The sequence below is a fragment of the Chaetodon auriga genome, chromosome 23, assembly GCF_051107435.1.
Source record: "Chaetodon auriga isolate fChaAug3 chromosome 23, fChaAug3.hap1, whole genome shotgun sequence".
Classification (NCBI taxonomy): domain Eukaryota; kingdom Metazoa; phylum Chordata; class Actinopteri; order Chaetodontiformes; family Chaetodontidae; genus Chaetodon; species Chaetodon auriga.
In genome coordinates this window covers 7,759,090-7,773,394 of record NC_135096.1, presented here as the reverse complement: position 1 = coordinate 7,773,394, position 14,305 = coordinate 7,759,090, and the positions used below count along the sequence as shown (strand labels likewise).

The 14,305-nt window shown below is 43.9% G+C and overlaps 1 protein-coding gene across 3 annotated transcripts in view; it reads left to right on the top strand.

Moving 5' to 3' along the window:
- LOC143316243 (receptor tyrosine-protein kinase erbB-4-like) overlaps nucleotides 1-14,305 on the top strand; it is a 229,845-nt gene that overhangs the window by 133,527 nt on the left and 82,013 nt on the right. For all 3 annotated transcript variants that reach the window (XM_076724092.1, XM_076724093.1, XM_076724091.1), the window contains exon 3: nucleotides 9,405-9,591. In XM_076724092.1, the coding sequence (XP_076580207.1) occupies nucleotides 9,405-9,591 (187 nt within the window). The remainder of the gene's footprint in view (nucleotides 1-9,404; nucleotides 9,592-14,305) is intronic.

The following is a 14,305-nucleotide window of genomic DNA, read 5'->3' as shown; positions in this document are numbered from 1 at the left end:
CAATTTAGTTCCAGAGTAATGAAGTAGTTCAGCGCTGAAACGTGGCGTGCTTCACAACCGCTGATGATACCGCTGCCATAATTTTCCCCCGAGGCAAGATGGCTGACGAATACCCTCTCAAACCAACACACACGCACACATATACACACACGCTTTATAAAGAGACAAGACAAATCAAATCTGACACGGTTGTAATCAGTCCCACAGCTGCCTGGTTACCTGGCCTGAATGTAATCGTAGTTCAAAAATTCTACAGTTTGGTGTGTGTGAGAATGAAAATTAGCATTTGTTTGTGAGGAAGTGGTGCAAAAATCGTAGCGTATGAGAGTGTTTTTAATTGGAAAGGGTGATTGGTCGAAGAGAAAGGCAGGCATAATAATAACTTCCCAGTTGACTTATTGGGCCCCTCTTCGTGTTTGCAAGGACATTTAGGTCTCTTTGTGAGCACTATGTCATCACCAATCAATAAGACCGATGGCCAGCGCAGTGAGCGTATAGCTGAACAAAGCTTTAGCTATGTTGCGTTTTAAGGAAAACTCAAAGTTACCATTTTATTCTTTTTGATGTGTATAAAGTAAATTCAGGTAGTAAAAACATGTATTTCTTCCTCTTTTCAACTACTACGTCACGACTCATCTTAGCATGCAGTCATTCACGACAGCTCTCATTCACATATACTGTTATCCTCTCCCTCATACACCATCGTGGCTGAGTGAAAGTTTCGTATTGTGAGACAACAGCGGTGTTGGTTAAAGTGTCATTGTGCGTGTCGGAGTGTATTTTGTGCGAGAGGAAGTATGATTTATATGTCCTCGGTGACCTCTCTTAACACAATCATTGTTTGTAACTTCTGTTTTGTTTCCGTGCATTCACATCCTTCCACACTGGGAATTCACACATTTTAGTCCTCCCTCCCATTGACATAAATGGATTATCCCAGCAAAGTCTTGCATTGTCTGCCCATGGCTGCGTCCTACCTCTGCACCGGGCCCAATCATCAATCACTTGGAAGGGCCGGTAAGCACCTTTTCTTCCCCAGAGGAGTGAACTGACATTGGGCCTTGGAGGCCACTCTGCTGCCCCTTCCTTCTCCTCTCCCTGGACTCGTCGGCCCCCCATGCAGCAGATTAGCCCCTCCCCTCAGGGATCCTGCCAGCTCTCTAAATCTCTGTCCTAACATGGGATGACCATGAATAATGAGGGGCTTAAATATGAGATACGGGAGCTAGGTACAATAGGAGATAACATGCTTCTCACTTTTTTTCCCTCCATAGCTACTGTCGAGTGGGCAGAAGCCAGCCTGTGGCTGACGTGCACTAGCTTTGTCACATAACTGCATTATGTAGGGTCCCCAAAGGCTACAGCATAATGCGATACGCCATGCGACTGTTGCTGGGTTGCTACAACAGCCTCGCCTCATGAGTTATGTATTAGTGTTTCCACTGCGGTTTAAGGATCAGATACTGTACCGCACTGTCACTGTTTTAGGTTTGCCTGCTAATGTTCCGCAAACTTTCCCCTTTGGTAATTTTAATTTCAGAGTCAGGGTCTTTACTGTAAATTTGTCTTGACAACACAGACGCCTCACGGACGCCGCTCATGAAACAGGCTTATATGAGATTGTCGGGCTGTCTGAGACAATAAATATCAGTGCCGAAAGCCAGTAGCACAGCTGCTGCTGGAGGCACACCCCTGGATATCAACACACAGACACACAGACACACACACACACACACCACTGTGTCATCCCAAAGTCATTGTCAACACTAGCTGGCAGTGTAGAAACTGAAAGACGTCAGTGTGTGTCTCTGACTCTGTGCGCTCGCCCTTCAGTACCTCCAGTGGCAACTTCAGTAATTGTGATCCTTTTTTTCAAGGACTTTGTTGCACTTATAAATCAGCATTCTTAAATCAAATTTTAAATCAGTTCAGGAAATTGCACTTCCATTTCCCACCTTTTGCATCAGTTATCAAACGTGGTCTCCCCTCTGCTCGCTCACTTCTGTATTAAGAATTAAGATACTTGACGTTGAGTGAGCTCGTTTTAAAAAAATAAGACAAATCCCTGTTTGATTGAGCTTCTCATGGGCCTCGTCTTAACTTGGATGAGGCTTTTTGATCACAAAAACAACTATAACTTCATTCAGAACGCAGTGAGACGATGATATTCCTCCCCGTCCGACTAAAGGCTTTTGAGTGAGCTCAGCAGTAAAATGGACTTTCCCTAATGTGCCGGCGGAGAAGCTAAAATACCTTAAAGGGAGTGGATTTGAAGCCGCTCTGCGCCACCGACATGAAAAGTGGTGTGTGGGTTCAAAACGCACGTCCCTCCATGTTTGATGTGCTTCGCGTTTGAAGTGAGTAAAAGCCCCACCTTCCCCCACCTGCATGTTCCTCACCCTGTTGATTCATCTCACAGGAGTACCTCAGGGCACCATCACCAAACTTGAGATGTTCCTTACAAGTCCTTTAGAAAAAAGAAAATCTCCCCCCCCACCCTGCACAAATACCTGCACCGAATGACTCAGTCATTTTCACGGTGACATTTCATGCAGCTGGATTTTCATTTATTTCAAAGTCAATGGCCCTCCTCTCAAAGGCCTTGATTTTTTTTTTTATTTTTTTTTTTTAAACAGGATTTCTCAAAATCTTGAATGTCACACCCGAGTGCTCTCAGCATACTTAGCAGCCAAACAGTCGCGCGAGGTGAAGGAGCGCATACTTCTCTCACAGAGCTCATTGAAGCGAATTGGTAAACAGGTCCCTGCCCGCCCATTGACTTTGCTGCCGTGTGGAGGAGTCAGACTGCGCCGGCGCTGCAGTCAGATCAAACCGTTGAGAGTCGGCAGTCTTGCCGCTGACATGCGCCGCTGCACTCTCCTTGACTCACTGGCAGAGTGCTCTATATGTATGGAAATGAGCCATAATCACCATAATATGTGTCCCATCTCTTGTATTTTATAATGGTGTCATTATACTTTTTCTCCTGCATGATGCCTTTTCCCCCCCTTCCTCCGCTCCTTTTCCACTTTGCTGTACCTTCCTCCATCTCCTCCTCCTGCCCTCCTCCTTTTCTCCCACCTTCACCGAATCCTCCTCCTATCGCTCCTTCTCATGCCATCTACCTCACTTACACTCTCACTCATCCAGATGATAGGAACAGGTGCACTATTAATTATGCTTTGAAATATATCTCCTCTGTGCTCTACTTCCTTTCCCCTTATCGCTGCGCGCTTTCTGCAAATGCTTCACTACGCTGCACCCCCTAACCCTAAACTTCTCTCTCTTTGGTCTTCTACAGTGTTGTTTATTCTTTCGCTTTGACTTTCTATACCTCCTTCGTCCACGCCGCCGTTTTTGCTCGCCGTCTCATATTTGCATCTTCGCAGAAGCTGAGAGCAACTCCTATTATTTTTAGGCCTGTTTTGCTGAGATTAAAACTTAATTGTGCCATTATCTTGAGATATCAAACTGTTTTCACATGATCATGTCCTAACTATCTCATTATCTCAAGACGGCAGCTCAGTTTGTAGTGCTCGTGTTTGCTAGCCCGAGATTGCAATTGCATTACATCGTTATCTCAAGGTATCAAGCATTGTTTTCTCATGAGCACGGCTTAAATATCTCATTATTTTGAGATAACAAAGCCATGTTTTTTTGGGAGGGGGGGTGGGCTCCAGCTGCTTCGCCCCACCGATGTTGTTTAAGAATCTATCCAAATCGGCTTAGCCTGATGAAAGCGGGTAGATTAAATCTGAGGAAATAAGGAAGAGAGAATTAACCCCATGATGCCCATAGAGCCTTTAGGTTATGACAGTGAGACGTGCAGATGGGTGACAGATTCAATCATTATCAGGTTTCGAGCTTCAGTGCTTCTTGTTTTAAGAAAAACACAAGTGGAAAGTAACTTTTCACATAACATTTCCATCTGTAATTTTGAATGTTTCCATTTTATGCTGCTTTTTACTTCTGCTTTACCACAGTTCAGAGGGAAATATTGAACTTTTTACACCACTGCATTTCATAAACAGCCGACTTTTGCGATCACATAAGGAAAGATATAACAAGTTTGGAAAGTGCAGCACACTGTCAAAGATGAAACGAGTGGTTTGCAGACTTTTCGGCTTCTGACCCCTCCACAGGTTAGAGCCCCTCATCATGTTTTGGAAAAGTTGTTAGCGGTTCCACCAAAGACATTTCACCTCAAGGCTTCTCAGATGGTTTCATCTTAATAACTGTTGAAGGCCAAAAGAGGTCACATGATCCAGTATTTCACAAAGAAAGCAAAGATTTAGTCCAAAGTCCAAAAAAAAATGAGCACAAATTTGTGCTGCAAAAGTTTGATTTTCTTCTTTCCAGCCTCGTTTTCCGTCTCAGATTTTTCTTCTGAACCTTTGCCGGGGGGCCGACCCCTCGGTTAGGAACCAGAAGATGAAACTATTCAACAGTGGAGTGTACTGTGGTTAAAATTACCTGCGTCTTGGCAAGCTATGAAGGCAAAATGCTGCTTACACATCGATGCATCAGCGTTAATACTCTAATAACAATGTCTTGCACCTCACCACTGCTAACAAACATGATCTAATATGCAGTAAAGCAGTGGGTTAGTGCTAAAAATGTATGTGCAACCTTAGCTGCTCTTGGCTTCCACACACATGCACACTTTTTATTTTCCTGAGGTGGAATCAGACTCTCGTAATATAGTCAGTAAGTTGAGTTTCATGGCTTCAAAGATCCTGACCTTCTTGTTCATTTTGAATTCTCTTTGAATGTGTTGACCTTGATGATCAAGGTCAACATGAACAGTGGAAAAAAAAAAAAAAGAACGATCTATTTCCAGTAACGTTGGTGACGTAAAAGGTGACGAATTCCGTTCAGTAATACATTCACAAATCCAGCGCTGATGTTTTCAACTCAAACCACTCTTAATTCCTCCTCTTAAATTCTCTAATGCGGCGTTTTTCTCTAAATCTGCAGCCCAAAGGCAATTCTTGGGAAGACTGAAACTGGAGAAATTTGTATGCAAAACTATTGGCTGTGTTGGCGAGGTTTCCTGAGTATCTGCAAATTAAGTTGAGTGGAAAAATGACACAAGAGATACAGGCTGTTAGCCTAAAAACATCATGCAGTTTGGTAAATTGTCTTACGCAAGTGTCTGTTAAGTCAAATCTAAACCAGCAGTCACTGTTTTCATCTTTAATCCAACTTTAGTCTTCACCTCTTCTGCGTCTGCTCTCTTTGTACCAACTGTTGCCGAATTATGACACAGAACACTTGACTGTGCGCGCTGGCGAAGCAGGTCTCGATTCATTAACTGATAAAACTGTTTACTTTGCAAAGCAATTGTTGGTTCATTTCAACACAGGCTTGAATACAAATAGCCCTCCCTCCAAATTCAGGGTTCCTGCGTGGTGCCATGCGAGCATGTCTCCATATTGTGGGAAAACATTTCCACATATCTGGAGGGATTACAGGTGCCCGCGACTCACAGCCTCGTATCGAGCTGTTTCTGCTTCCAAGACAGCGCAGCCTCCTTCTATGATGATTATGTTGTGTAGAGTAAATGGAGCACTTTTGGCTGCCCTGCCTTGGCTTCATTGCAGTGTATCTCAGAGATGCAAAGAGCAATTTACCAACATGTGAAATTCACATTTCGCCCAGAGGTAGAACGGAAAGACGAGAGGAAACAAGCCTGTCGGGGCCACATAGGATTCTGTTTGACTGAGTGCTCCACACTAGGCCACTAATTGCCTGCGATTGATGAAGAAAAGCGCCTTAGGAAATGTTGAACTTGCAATGCATCATGGGTAGCTGACCTATGTTGACTAAGTCTTGTCTGTGCCTCATGGCAGTGTTGTTGTTTTGTTTTTTCCTTTTTTTGTGCGTAGGTGGGGGTTAGCAGAATATCTGAGGCCTGCGTGTGTGTGTCGGGATCGTGTGAATGTGTGTAACCGAGAAGAAGACGAAATTCCTCACAAACCCTTTGTGGCGCTCACAACAGAAAAACACTCTGATCCATCAGAGTCAAGCTGGAATCAAAAGAGTCAGTCAAAATGGCATCTAAAATAATGGCCTGGACTTTTGCCAGACTGTGTACAGATTTTACCGCTTTTTTCCTGTTTTGAGCCACTTTAATCGCTCCGCTCTAATGTCACGAGCTGAGGTTCATTTTTGAGGGAGGATGAGGAGGGTGAGGTGTGTGTGTGTGTGTGTGAGCAGTCGAGAGCTCATGCACCTTGTTGGTGCAAATTAGCCCTCCCACTCACCTTGTTAAGTGTATATTTTTTGAGAAAATACAAGGGGAAAAAACATCAGTTCCTCTGCCCACCGTCCACCTTGTTAAGTCTGAGCACATCACCCACAAGGCAGCATCTCCGAGTAGCATCCTTCATCTTCTGTGTTTGTGTTTCTGAAACTGAGCGCAGTTGTGATGCGGCAGGGGGGGAAATGCAGGTGCTTGTGTTTACTTCCCTCCGGACCTCCCTCCTCCTTGTCTCCCTGCTTCCTCCCTCCTCCAGCACAGAGGAATGCAGATAAATATTGATCTCGAAAGCTTTCAGGAAGAAGGAAAAAAAAAAAAACAATTTATGGCAACAGAAGGAAATTAAATAGTGTCAAAGCAAAAGAAAATTACTGAGAAAGGGCAGAGTAATCCTTTAATTTAATTAGGTAAATTACAACAAAAAAAACCCTGTCTGAGTCTGTTTTTTCTTTCTTCTGCCCGCTCTCTCCCTCTTTGCTCTCCCTCTCTCCCGCTGGAGGGCTTTCCTGCGGTTGCTAAGCAACAGGGAAACAGTTTTTCTTTGGTTTTGCCAGTGGGTCCCGGAGGCTGGCAGGGAGAAGAGGGCACAGTGGAGGCTCTGTGGAGTCTGCCAGCAGCCGAGTGCATGCCTACAGCTGGGTCGGGTTGCCTCCCCCGTTCACAGTCGTAGCACCCCTGGTAGGCACCTGGGGGTTACGGCGCAGTTAATGATAGCGGGTGAGCTCATGAGGCACCCCGGCCCCCCCCAGCAGTAAACATGGGGTCACAGCGGAGTCAAAGTGATGAAACGGCATGACTTCCAGCCACGGGGCGGGATCAACAAGCCCCCGGGAGAAGAAAGCCTCGCCTGTGTTTTTTAGATGCCGAGTCATAAGTTGCACAGAGTTGCGTGAAGTTGCACAACTTGCCAACTGTCTAACAAACAGGAAAAAAAAAAGAAAAATCATAAAATGTATTTGACAGAAAATGATTTCACCAAGGGGTTCTTGACAGGCAGTGAAGTACCTCACAATAGAAATCCCTTTTACAATAAGTATGCTAATCAAAGCCTCCGCTGAAATGGATTCTACTTCTCTTTTATTATGTTGTTCTTTCTCTGTTCAGGTGATTGACACATTGTAATCTTGCTAATAAGCACCTCCACTGTCTGTTTCCTTCCCATTGTGTTAGTGTTACAATAGGCCAACTTGGCAGGTGCGCGTGTTTGCTGAGCGCTCAATATAGAAGCGAATCTCAGTTACCGAGTATTATCCTGAAATGCAGGCACTCCACATGCTGCCTCTCGACTGTCAGCCCCCACAAATGTCTCCCAGGGGTCAGCAGCCAATCAAACCTCGCATTACTCATTCCTTCCCTCTCCTAACCAATCATCTGGCCTGTCTCTGGTCATTAGGATGCCTCTGCTGCTGCCTGTTGCTTCTGAACCGCCGTGCCCTGTTGATGGATATTTAAAATGCATTTAAACGAGAATTCATTATTTGATGATCATTAAGAGTTTGACAGCATCAGTGTTGCTTAGTGCTGCTTTAAGCTTCAGAGTTAAGTATTAGAAAAAAAAAAAACGTTGAATCCAGCTCTATTGTGTTCACTGGTGGGAAGCCAGTGAGGGATCATATGCTTGTCACTGCTGTCCTGCGCAGAGGAAGCTGGAAGCTATAGGGAGATTATATAAATCTCTGCATGTTTTACACCCACTTGGTGACGCCTAAAACGTCAAAACAAGCGGCTGTTGACAATGTGCGTGCCACATATTGAATTCCCCAAAAAGAAAAAGAAAAGGCCACAGGAATAAAAATCTGTGCCTGCCAACTGCTGCATACGATGCCTCCATTGTACAAGTCAGTGTTGAGCCATGCAGGAAGATCTATTTCCCACTTTTAAATGTAGTGTTCTAATTAGGCTTGTCAGTGGTGGTCGGTAAAATGTGTTAGCGTTGCATTTAACAGCTGTTGTGTGTGTGTGTGTGTGTGTGCGGGAGCTTTTCTGTGTGTCTATAAGCGAGCTCAGGCTGCTGTTGAATTGGATGAATATTGCATGGCCGCAGAGATGGAGCTGTAGCAACAAGGGAATAAAATGTGTTTTAGAAGACGCATGCATACAGTCATGCACACATCAGGTTGATTATCTGGCAGTATGTGATTGGCTGCCAAATTGATTGATCTGCAGGGCTATTATCTGTTCCTGTGATAACTGTGTTTCATTTGACTTTTAACCCTCAATTTTTATTTATCTTTTTTTTTTATTTTTCTGCAGAGTTACCGTAAAAATATTCAAAAATTCAGAGTGCTCGCCTTGGCCCCCATCGTTCAGCCTGACTGTGCAGTTGAATTAATTTGCCTCATCAAGTGCATAATACAGAGGTAATCAGCCTGATTTTTAGTGACTTTTGAGAAGGTCAATTGACGCACGATGAGGCAGACAGTTAAGTGCTGCCATGCTCTTCAGCAAGGCACTCAGCACTCATATTATGTGTGTCTGACTCAGGTATTCTGCCAAGGTCTATCAGCTTGAACAGATGCCAAATTATTTTCTTTTTTTTTTTAGTATAAGGTCTTTGAGGTATTCAGTCACACCTGATTGAGAGTCCCCATATGATGCCCTCAACATGTAGGGTATCAAATCAAATTAATCAAGCATGATTACCGTATTTGGATTTGAAATGAATGGTTTTTAAGGCATGATCACTTGCTGGCTGCAGGAGTGTCGTGTTTGCTGGTTCCATGGCTTCTTGGGCCTTAAGGAGCAGCGGAGAGACTAATCAGATGAGAAGTGTAATCACTGTATGTCCAGAGTTTTCATGAGCTTGACATTTCAAAATGCAAATAACATGCTCTGTGCACAGACAATGAAGGGAATGCGTTATTGGCTTGAGTGTTTTCTTTGAGTCAGACTCACGGCTGAAAAAAAATGCAGAGCTGGAGGCACAGATGTGGATTTCAGGAGTGGAAGGTGGTGTTTTCACTTTTGTTCTTCCCTAAAAACTCTTTAGATTAATGATGCAAGTCATATGTCAATCATTTTTGATCTTCGGGGTTTTATTTGAATTTACTAAATCAAATGATCCACAGTCTTCTTTTTTCTTTGAAACGTGTAGCCTCACACTACATAATACAATGTACTCCTCTCTGTTTTTCCCATGCAGTCAATCAGAGAAGTGACCGGCTACGTGTTGGTGGCTCTCAACCAGTTTGACTACCTGCCCTTGGAGAACCTGCGGATCATCCGAGGCACCAAGCTGTACGAGGGTCGCTACTCTCTGGCCATCTTCCTCAACTACAGGCGGGACGGGTACTACGGCCTGAGGCAGCTGGGCCTGCGCAACCTCACAGGTCAGAATGATTGCACGAGCGGCAGCACATCTAATGGCATGCTGCGTAATCATCATGTCAGACTAAGTGAAACTCTTCTGTCGCTTGTTCTTTTGTTTCAGTTCCACCCCTCGGAGGTAAATTAAGCAAATAAATCAGATTAAAGGACTATTTTGATGCTTCAAAGCACCACCAAATCACATATATTTTAGGTTAATTATGAAAAATCATTGGAGAAAAAAGTTTTTTTTTTTTTTTTTTCAAGATAAACTCAGATGAATTACAGCAGCTTTTGGTGATTTAGGGACACATTTCAGCATCCTGCGAAATACATTGCCATTGCCTGCACTATAAATGCCTGTGTTTGACTTGTTTTTACACCCACATGTACAGATTTAATAGGGCTTTTTTAATTAAGTCTCAAAATTGGAACTCAACTTTTGAAGCTAGTATCTGCTACCCTGGCAAATTAATCGTCTGGGTTGCTGTATAGAGGGATCAAATGTCTGTGAAAAGTCCTATTTTCCCGTTAATTACATTTTTGTTTACACACTCAAAAATAGGCCTCTTTTCATGGAGCAAGTTTTTGGAAGTGGTTGTGTGTTATGTTTTATGGAACAGCTGTTCTTTCTTCATCATGTGAGAGGGCATAAGCTAAAAGTGGATTGCGTTTGTAAAGGGTAGCTTTTGTCTGAGTTAGTGTTATCTCAGTGGCAGATTCAAGTCGTGACCTCGGCATCAGTTAATCTTTGCCATTTTGGTGTTACCCAGCGGTGGGGTGACCTTCCGACTCTCGTCAGAAAAACAGAAGCACTATCTTCTATTCTAAAATAATCTTTTAAATCAGCTGCTTCATCGTCCTCCCGCTGAATGTCCTTTTTCTGCTCTCCAAATAGCTGCTTCCCTCATTAGCCGTATAAATCCCACATGTAATTCTGACAGACTGAGCTGCTGCTTGCTTTTTTTCAGCACGTCAGGAGCCAGGTGTTGCCTTTTTCTCTTTGGAGTTAGCATTAGCATCGCTCCGGGAGAGAAACTCTAGCCGACGTAGGAGAAGCGCTGGCTGAGGGACAACTGTCACATGCAATCTGAGCAAAAGCAGTGGAGCTCAGTTGTCAGGTCGTTCTTACTTTTACAGCGTCCTTTTTTTTTTTTTTTTTTTGCTGTATTTAATGCCGTGCTGTCTAGAGTGACAGGGACGATGGTAAACAGAGAGAAGCTATGATATGGGATCAAGGTCAGGAAAGAAAATACAAGCGTTCCAAGAAAAGATGACAGTGTCCAAGGCTGTATGAGACAGTGCCAGCACTTGAGGGGATGTGCTCAATGTTTGAACATCAAGTACAGTACAGTGTGTCAAACAAATTGAGAGAATACGCCTTTTCGAGTCTCTACACGGCGTTTACTGCCTCTTTCATCTTGTCGGATTTTGGAGGAAATTCGCTGGATTTCTTCATGGCAGAAAGACAGGAACACTGTTCTTCCAGCACGACTGGAGCTGAATCTTTTGGAGCATCTCGCAGTGGCTAAAGGAAAAAAATCATGTCCAACACGTATGTCCTCTAAAGTACAGCCAAAGAACAAAGACAAATGCACGAGAAGCTGCCAATCCTGCAAATTTGTTCAAGGTATCATCAGTATTTTTTTTCGGCCTGTAATGATTTAAAAATAAGGTTAGTTTCATGGCATGGTTTTGCAGAGGAGATGCCTGAAACAAGGGAAGGGTAGAAAACCGGGCTCAATTCCACCGTGGACTAAGCACGTAGGATGTGCCCTAAACTGCCAAGCCACCAGGACGCCTCTGCTGCATCCCCCTTTGTTGTATTTTGCCCGAGGCTTCTTCTCTGGCATCGATCTGCCCGCTTTACACTGCGCTCCTGTGGGCATTGCAGTTTATCCTACATCCATCCTGCGTTCCTACTGCAGTGTCCGATGTTTCGTGGAGGAGCCAAATAAAGTTAAGTGTAAGACAGAAGTCGTCCTGAACCAACCTTTTTTGGGGAAGGGCCACAAATACTGCAGATGTTCAAGGAGCATGATACAATCTCGGACGTCGATACATTGATGAGAAAATCCATCAGTGTTGAGAAAGTTGGACAGCAGAAATTCATCTTGGGCTCTTATGCCGTTGACTTTGCCCTAGTGTTTGCGTGATTGATGCTGGGGGATCAAACAGTGATCCATATTAAAGCACATGACAGATTTAGTGTAATAAGCAGCGTTTTATGGAGTCTGAACACAGTGATAAAGGACTCCTGAGAGTTTTAAGGGCATGCTGACACCATAAGCTGGTAAAGCAGAAGGGCGCCTTTCCATTTTGACCACCCCTTTGAAGAAATGGAGGCCTAAGTGGACCTTTAATCCCTGTCTGACTCATGAGTGGAGTTTTTCTTTCTACAATGGACATCTCATGACTTTCTCTTGTCAAACACAGCTTTTTTTTTTCCCTCCAAACCAAAGACCTATACCAGACTACAAATAACTTGAAAGGATCATAAAGTATGTGCAGAATGTGACCCTCATCGGCAAGGTTGCGCTTTATTTTAGTTCTTCCGTTTTATTTCGGGAGAGGTGTGCTCACCTTCACTCCAGACTTGTTTTCCCTGAGGTGAAAATGTTGCATGATCAGTGTCCTCCATAAGATTCCAGGAATGAGGCAGTGATTCACAGAGGTGCTGTTCTCTGCCTTATAGGATGACCAGACAACATGCAGTAAATTTTGTGAGAAGATCAGGATGTTTTTCTTTATGTAACTGGAAATGCACAGTGGAAAATGTGAGTGAGGTATCTTCAAATGATCCTTTCTGGGTGCAGTAAGGTATTCCTTGCATTATTTATGTCCGCAATGCATAATCTGCATCTCCGAATGTCTCTTATTTTCGTGAAACTTTTGCAGACAGTGTTGATCCTCTGAGGCAGAATTTACCTCAGCTTCACCGCTGTGATTAAGGCTCTCCACCGGCCCCCTGCCTGTCTGGCTGGCACCTCACACATCTCCTGTTTTAGCACATACACGGGATGTGTGCCTCACATCGCTGGCCTTTAGCCCATACTGTCTGATCCCAGTGCACCCCAGTGCTGCAATTAAGCCAGATCCAACCATGCATATGGATCAGTGCTGTTCCTCTTGATTCCCTCCACTTCTCTGCCTGGGACGAAAGGGAATATACAGTGAACTCAGCTCACCATTTGGCCAGCAGATTATTCTCCCTTCATCCTGATGATGTGGAAGCCGCATGCACATTTGCTTAAATTCATGTATGATGAAATGTACTTATTTGGAATTCATTTCGCAGCCTACCACCATATCTAGAGGGGTTGTACAGTATGTGCCCGGGTGAGAATATGTTCAGTAGTTCTCGCAGCTCACAATACATTAAACAACAGCTTCAGTGCTGCTTTATCCCTCCGTGGATTCACTACACAGTGGGAGTCCACAGAAAGCGTGGAATTCAATTTGGCTGTGGTGCACAGTGCAGTACAGTCAGTACACATACAGCTGTGCAGTCTTTATAGTAATATGTGTTGAAGAAGCTCCTCTGATATCGACTTGTTCGGCTGCATCCTATGATGCTCCTGCAGCTCCTTGTAAGTCCTAATAACCTATAACACACACACACACTCAACACATACATCGGCAGCCGCATGAACTGTCTGCATACATATAACATGGCTCGCTAGACACTGCAGTGCTAATTACTCTGTGCTGCACAGCAGTGGTGATAATAACCGCTGCGAGACTCTCAGAGCTGATGAGGTGGCGTCTATGAAATGGTTTTCAGATCCAGAGTCCCCTCTCTTCCCTTGCTTAAGTTTTGCTATGTTTGTGAGCTTTTTTTTTTTTTTCTTTTTGTATACTTTTTTTCTATCCTGTGAAATTGCCCATTTGGATGGGGGCCAAATGGCTCAGCATGCCCCAAAGAGAGCTCAGACTCCAACTTCCCATCTGGCAGCAATGCCCCGCAACCCCTCCCCATGCCCGTGTGCAGAAAGCAAAGCACCAGTTCTTGCCATCCCCTTTCTTCCTCGTCTAACCTCTCTGCCTTTCTCACCTGTTTCACTTTTCTTAAGGCTCACTGGGACTGCAGTGACACTGCTGTGGCTTCACAGCCAGGAAGCAACCTAAGCATCCCCTAATTTAAGGCTAATGATTTACCACTGCTGTCTCGCTAATTGCAGTGTTTTTGTGAGTATTTTGAATGCATTTAGGCCAAATTACCAACAGCAGTTGCTGCTGAGATGAATTGATTAATAGACTTCATTATAATTAACCCCATGTGCATCTTCATTTTTTAGAGCATGACTATTGATTTGCCGGCTCGCAAGCATTCTAAGCAGTTTCTCGTTTTCACATTGACTGTGCTCGGCTAAATTAGCGAAACAAATGGAGATTCTTCTTCGGGATTAAGGAGATTTACAAAGTGATGACCGGAGGGATTCAAAAGGGCTTTGACCAGATCACACTGATATCTACAGCAGTGTCAAGGCATGCATTTATAGATTAGATTTAATTTTAGGAGAATCAGAAATGGAAAGAAAAAGTCTCGCCCAAGTTTGATTTCTCAGCTACTGAGAATTACCAATTTTTTCTTTTCTTAAGTGTTAGTTTCAGAAGTGTCATAAAGGCTGAATTTGATCTGTACAGTAAATCCCCTCAGTGGAGAGTATGAGGATCCAACACATCAAAGATATTATACCCTCTCCTTATTTGAAAAAGGGCACACACCTAAAAGGA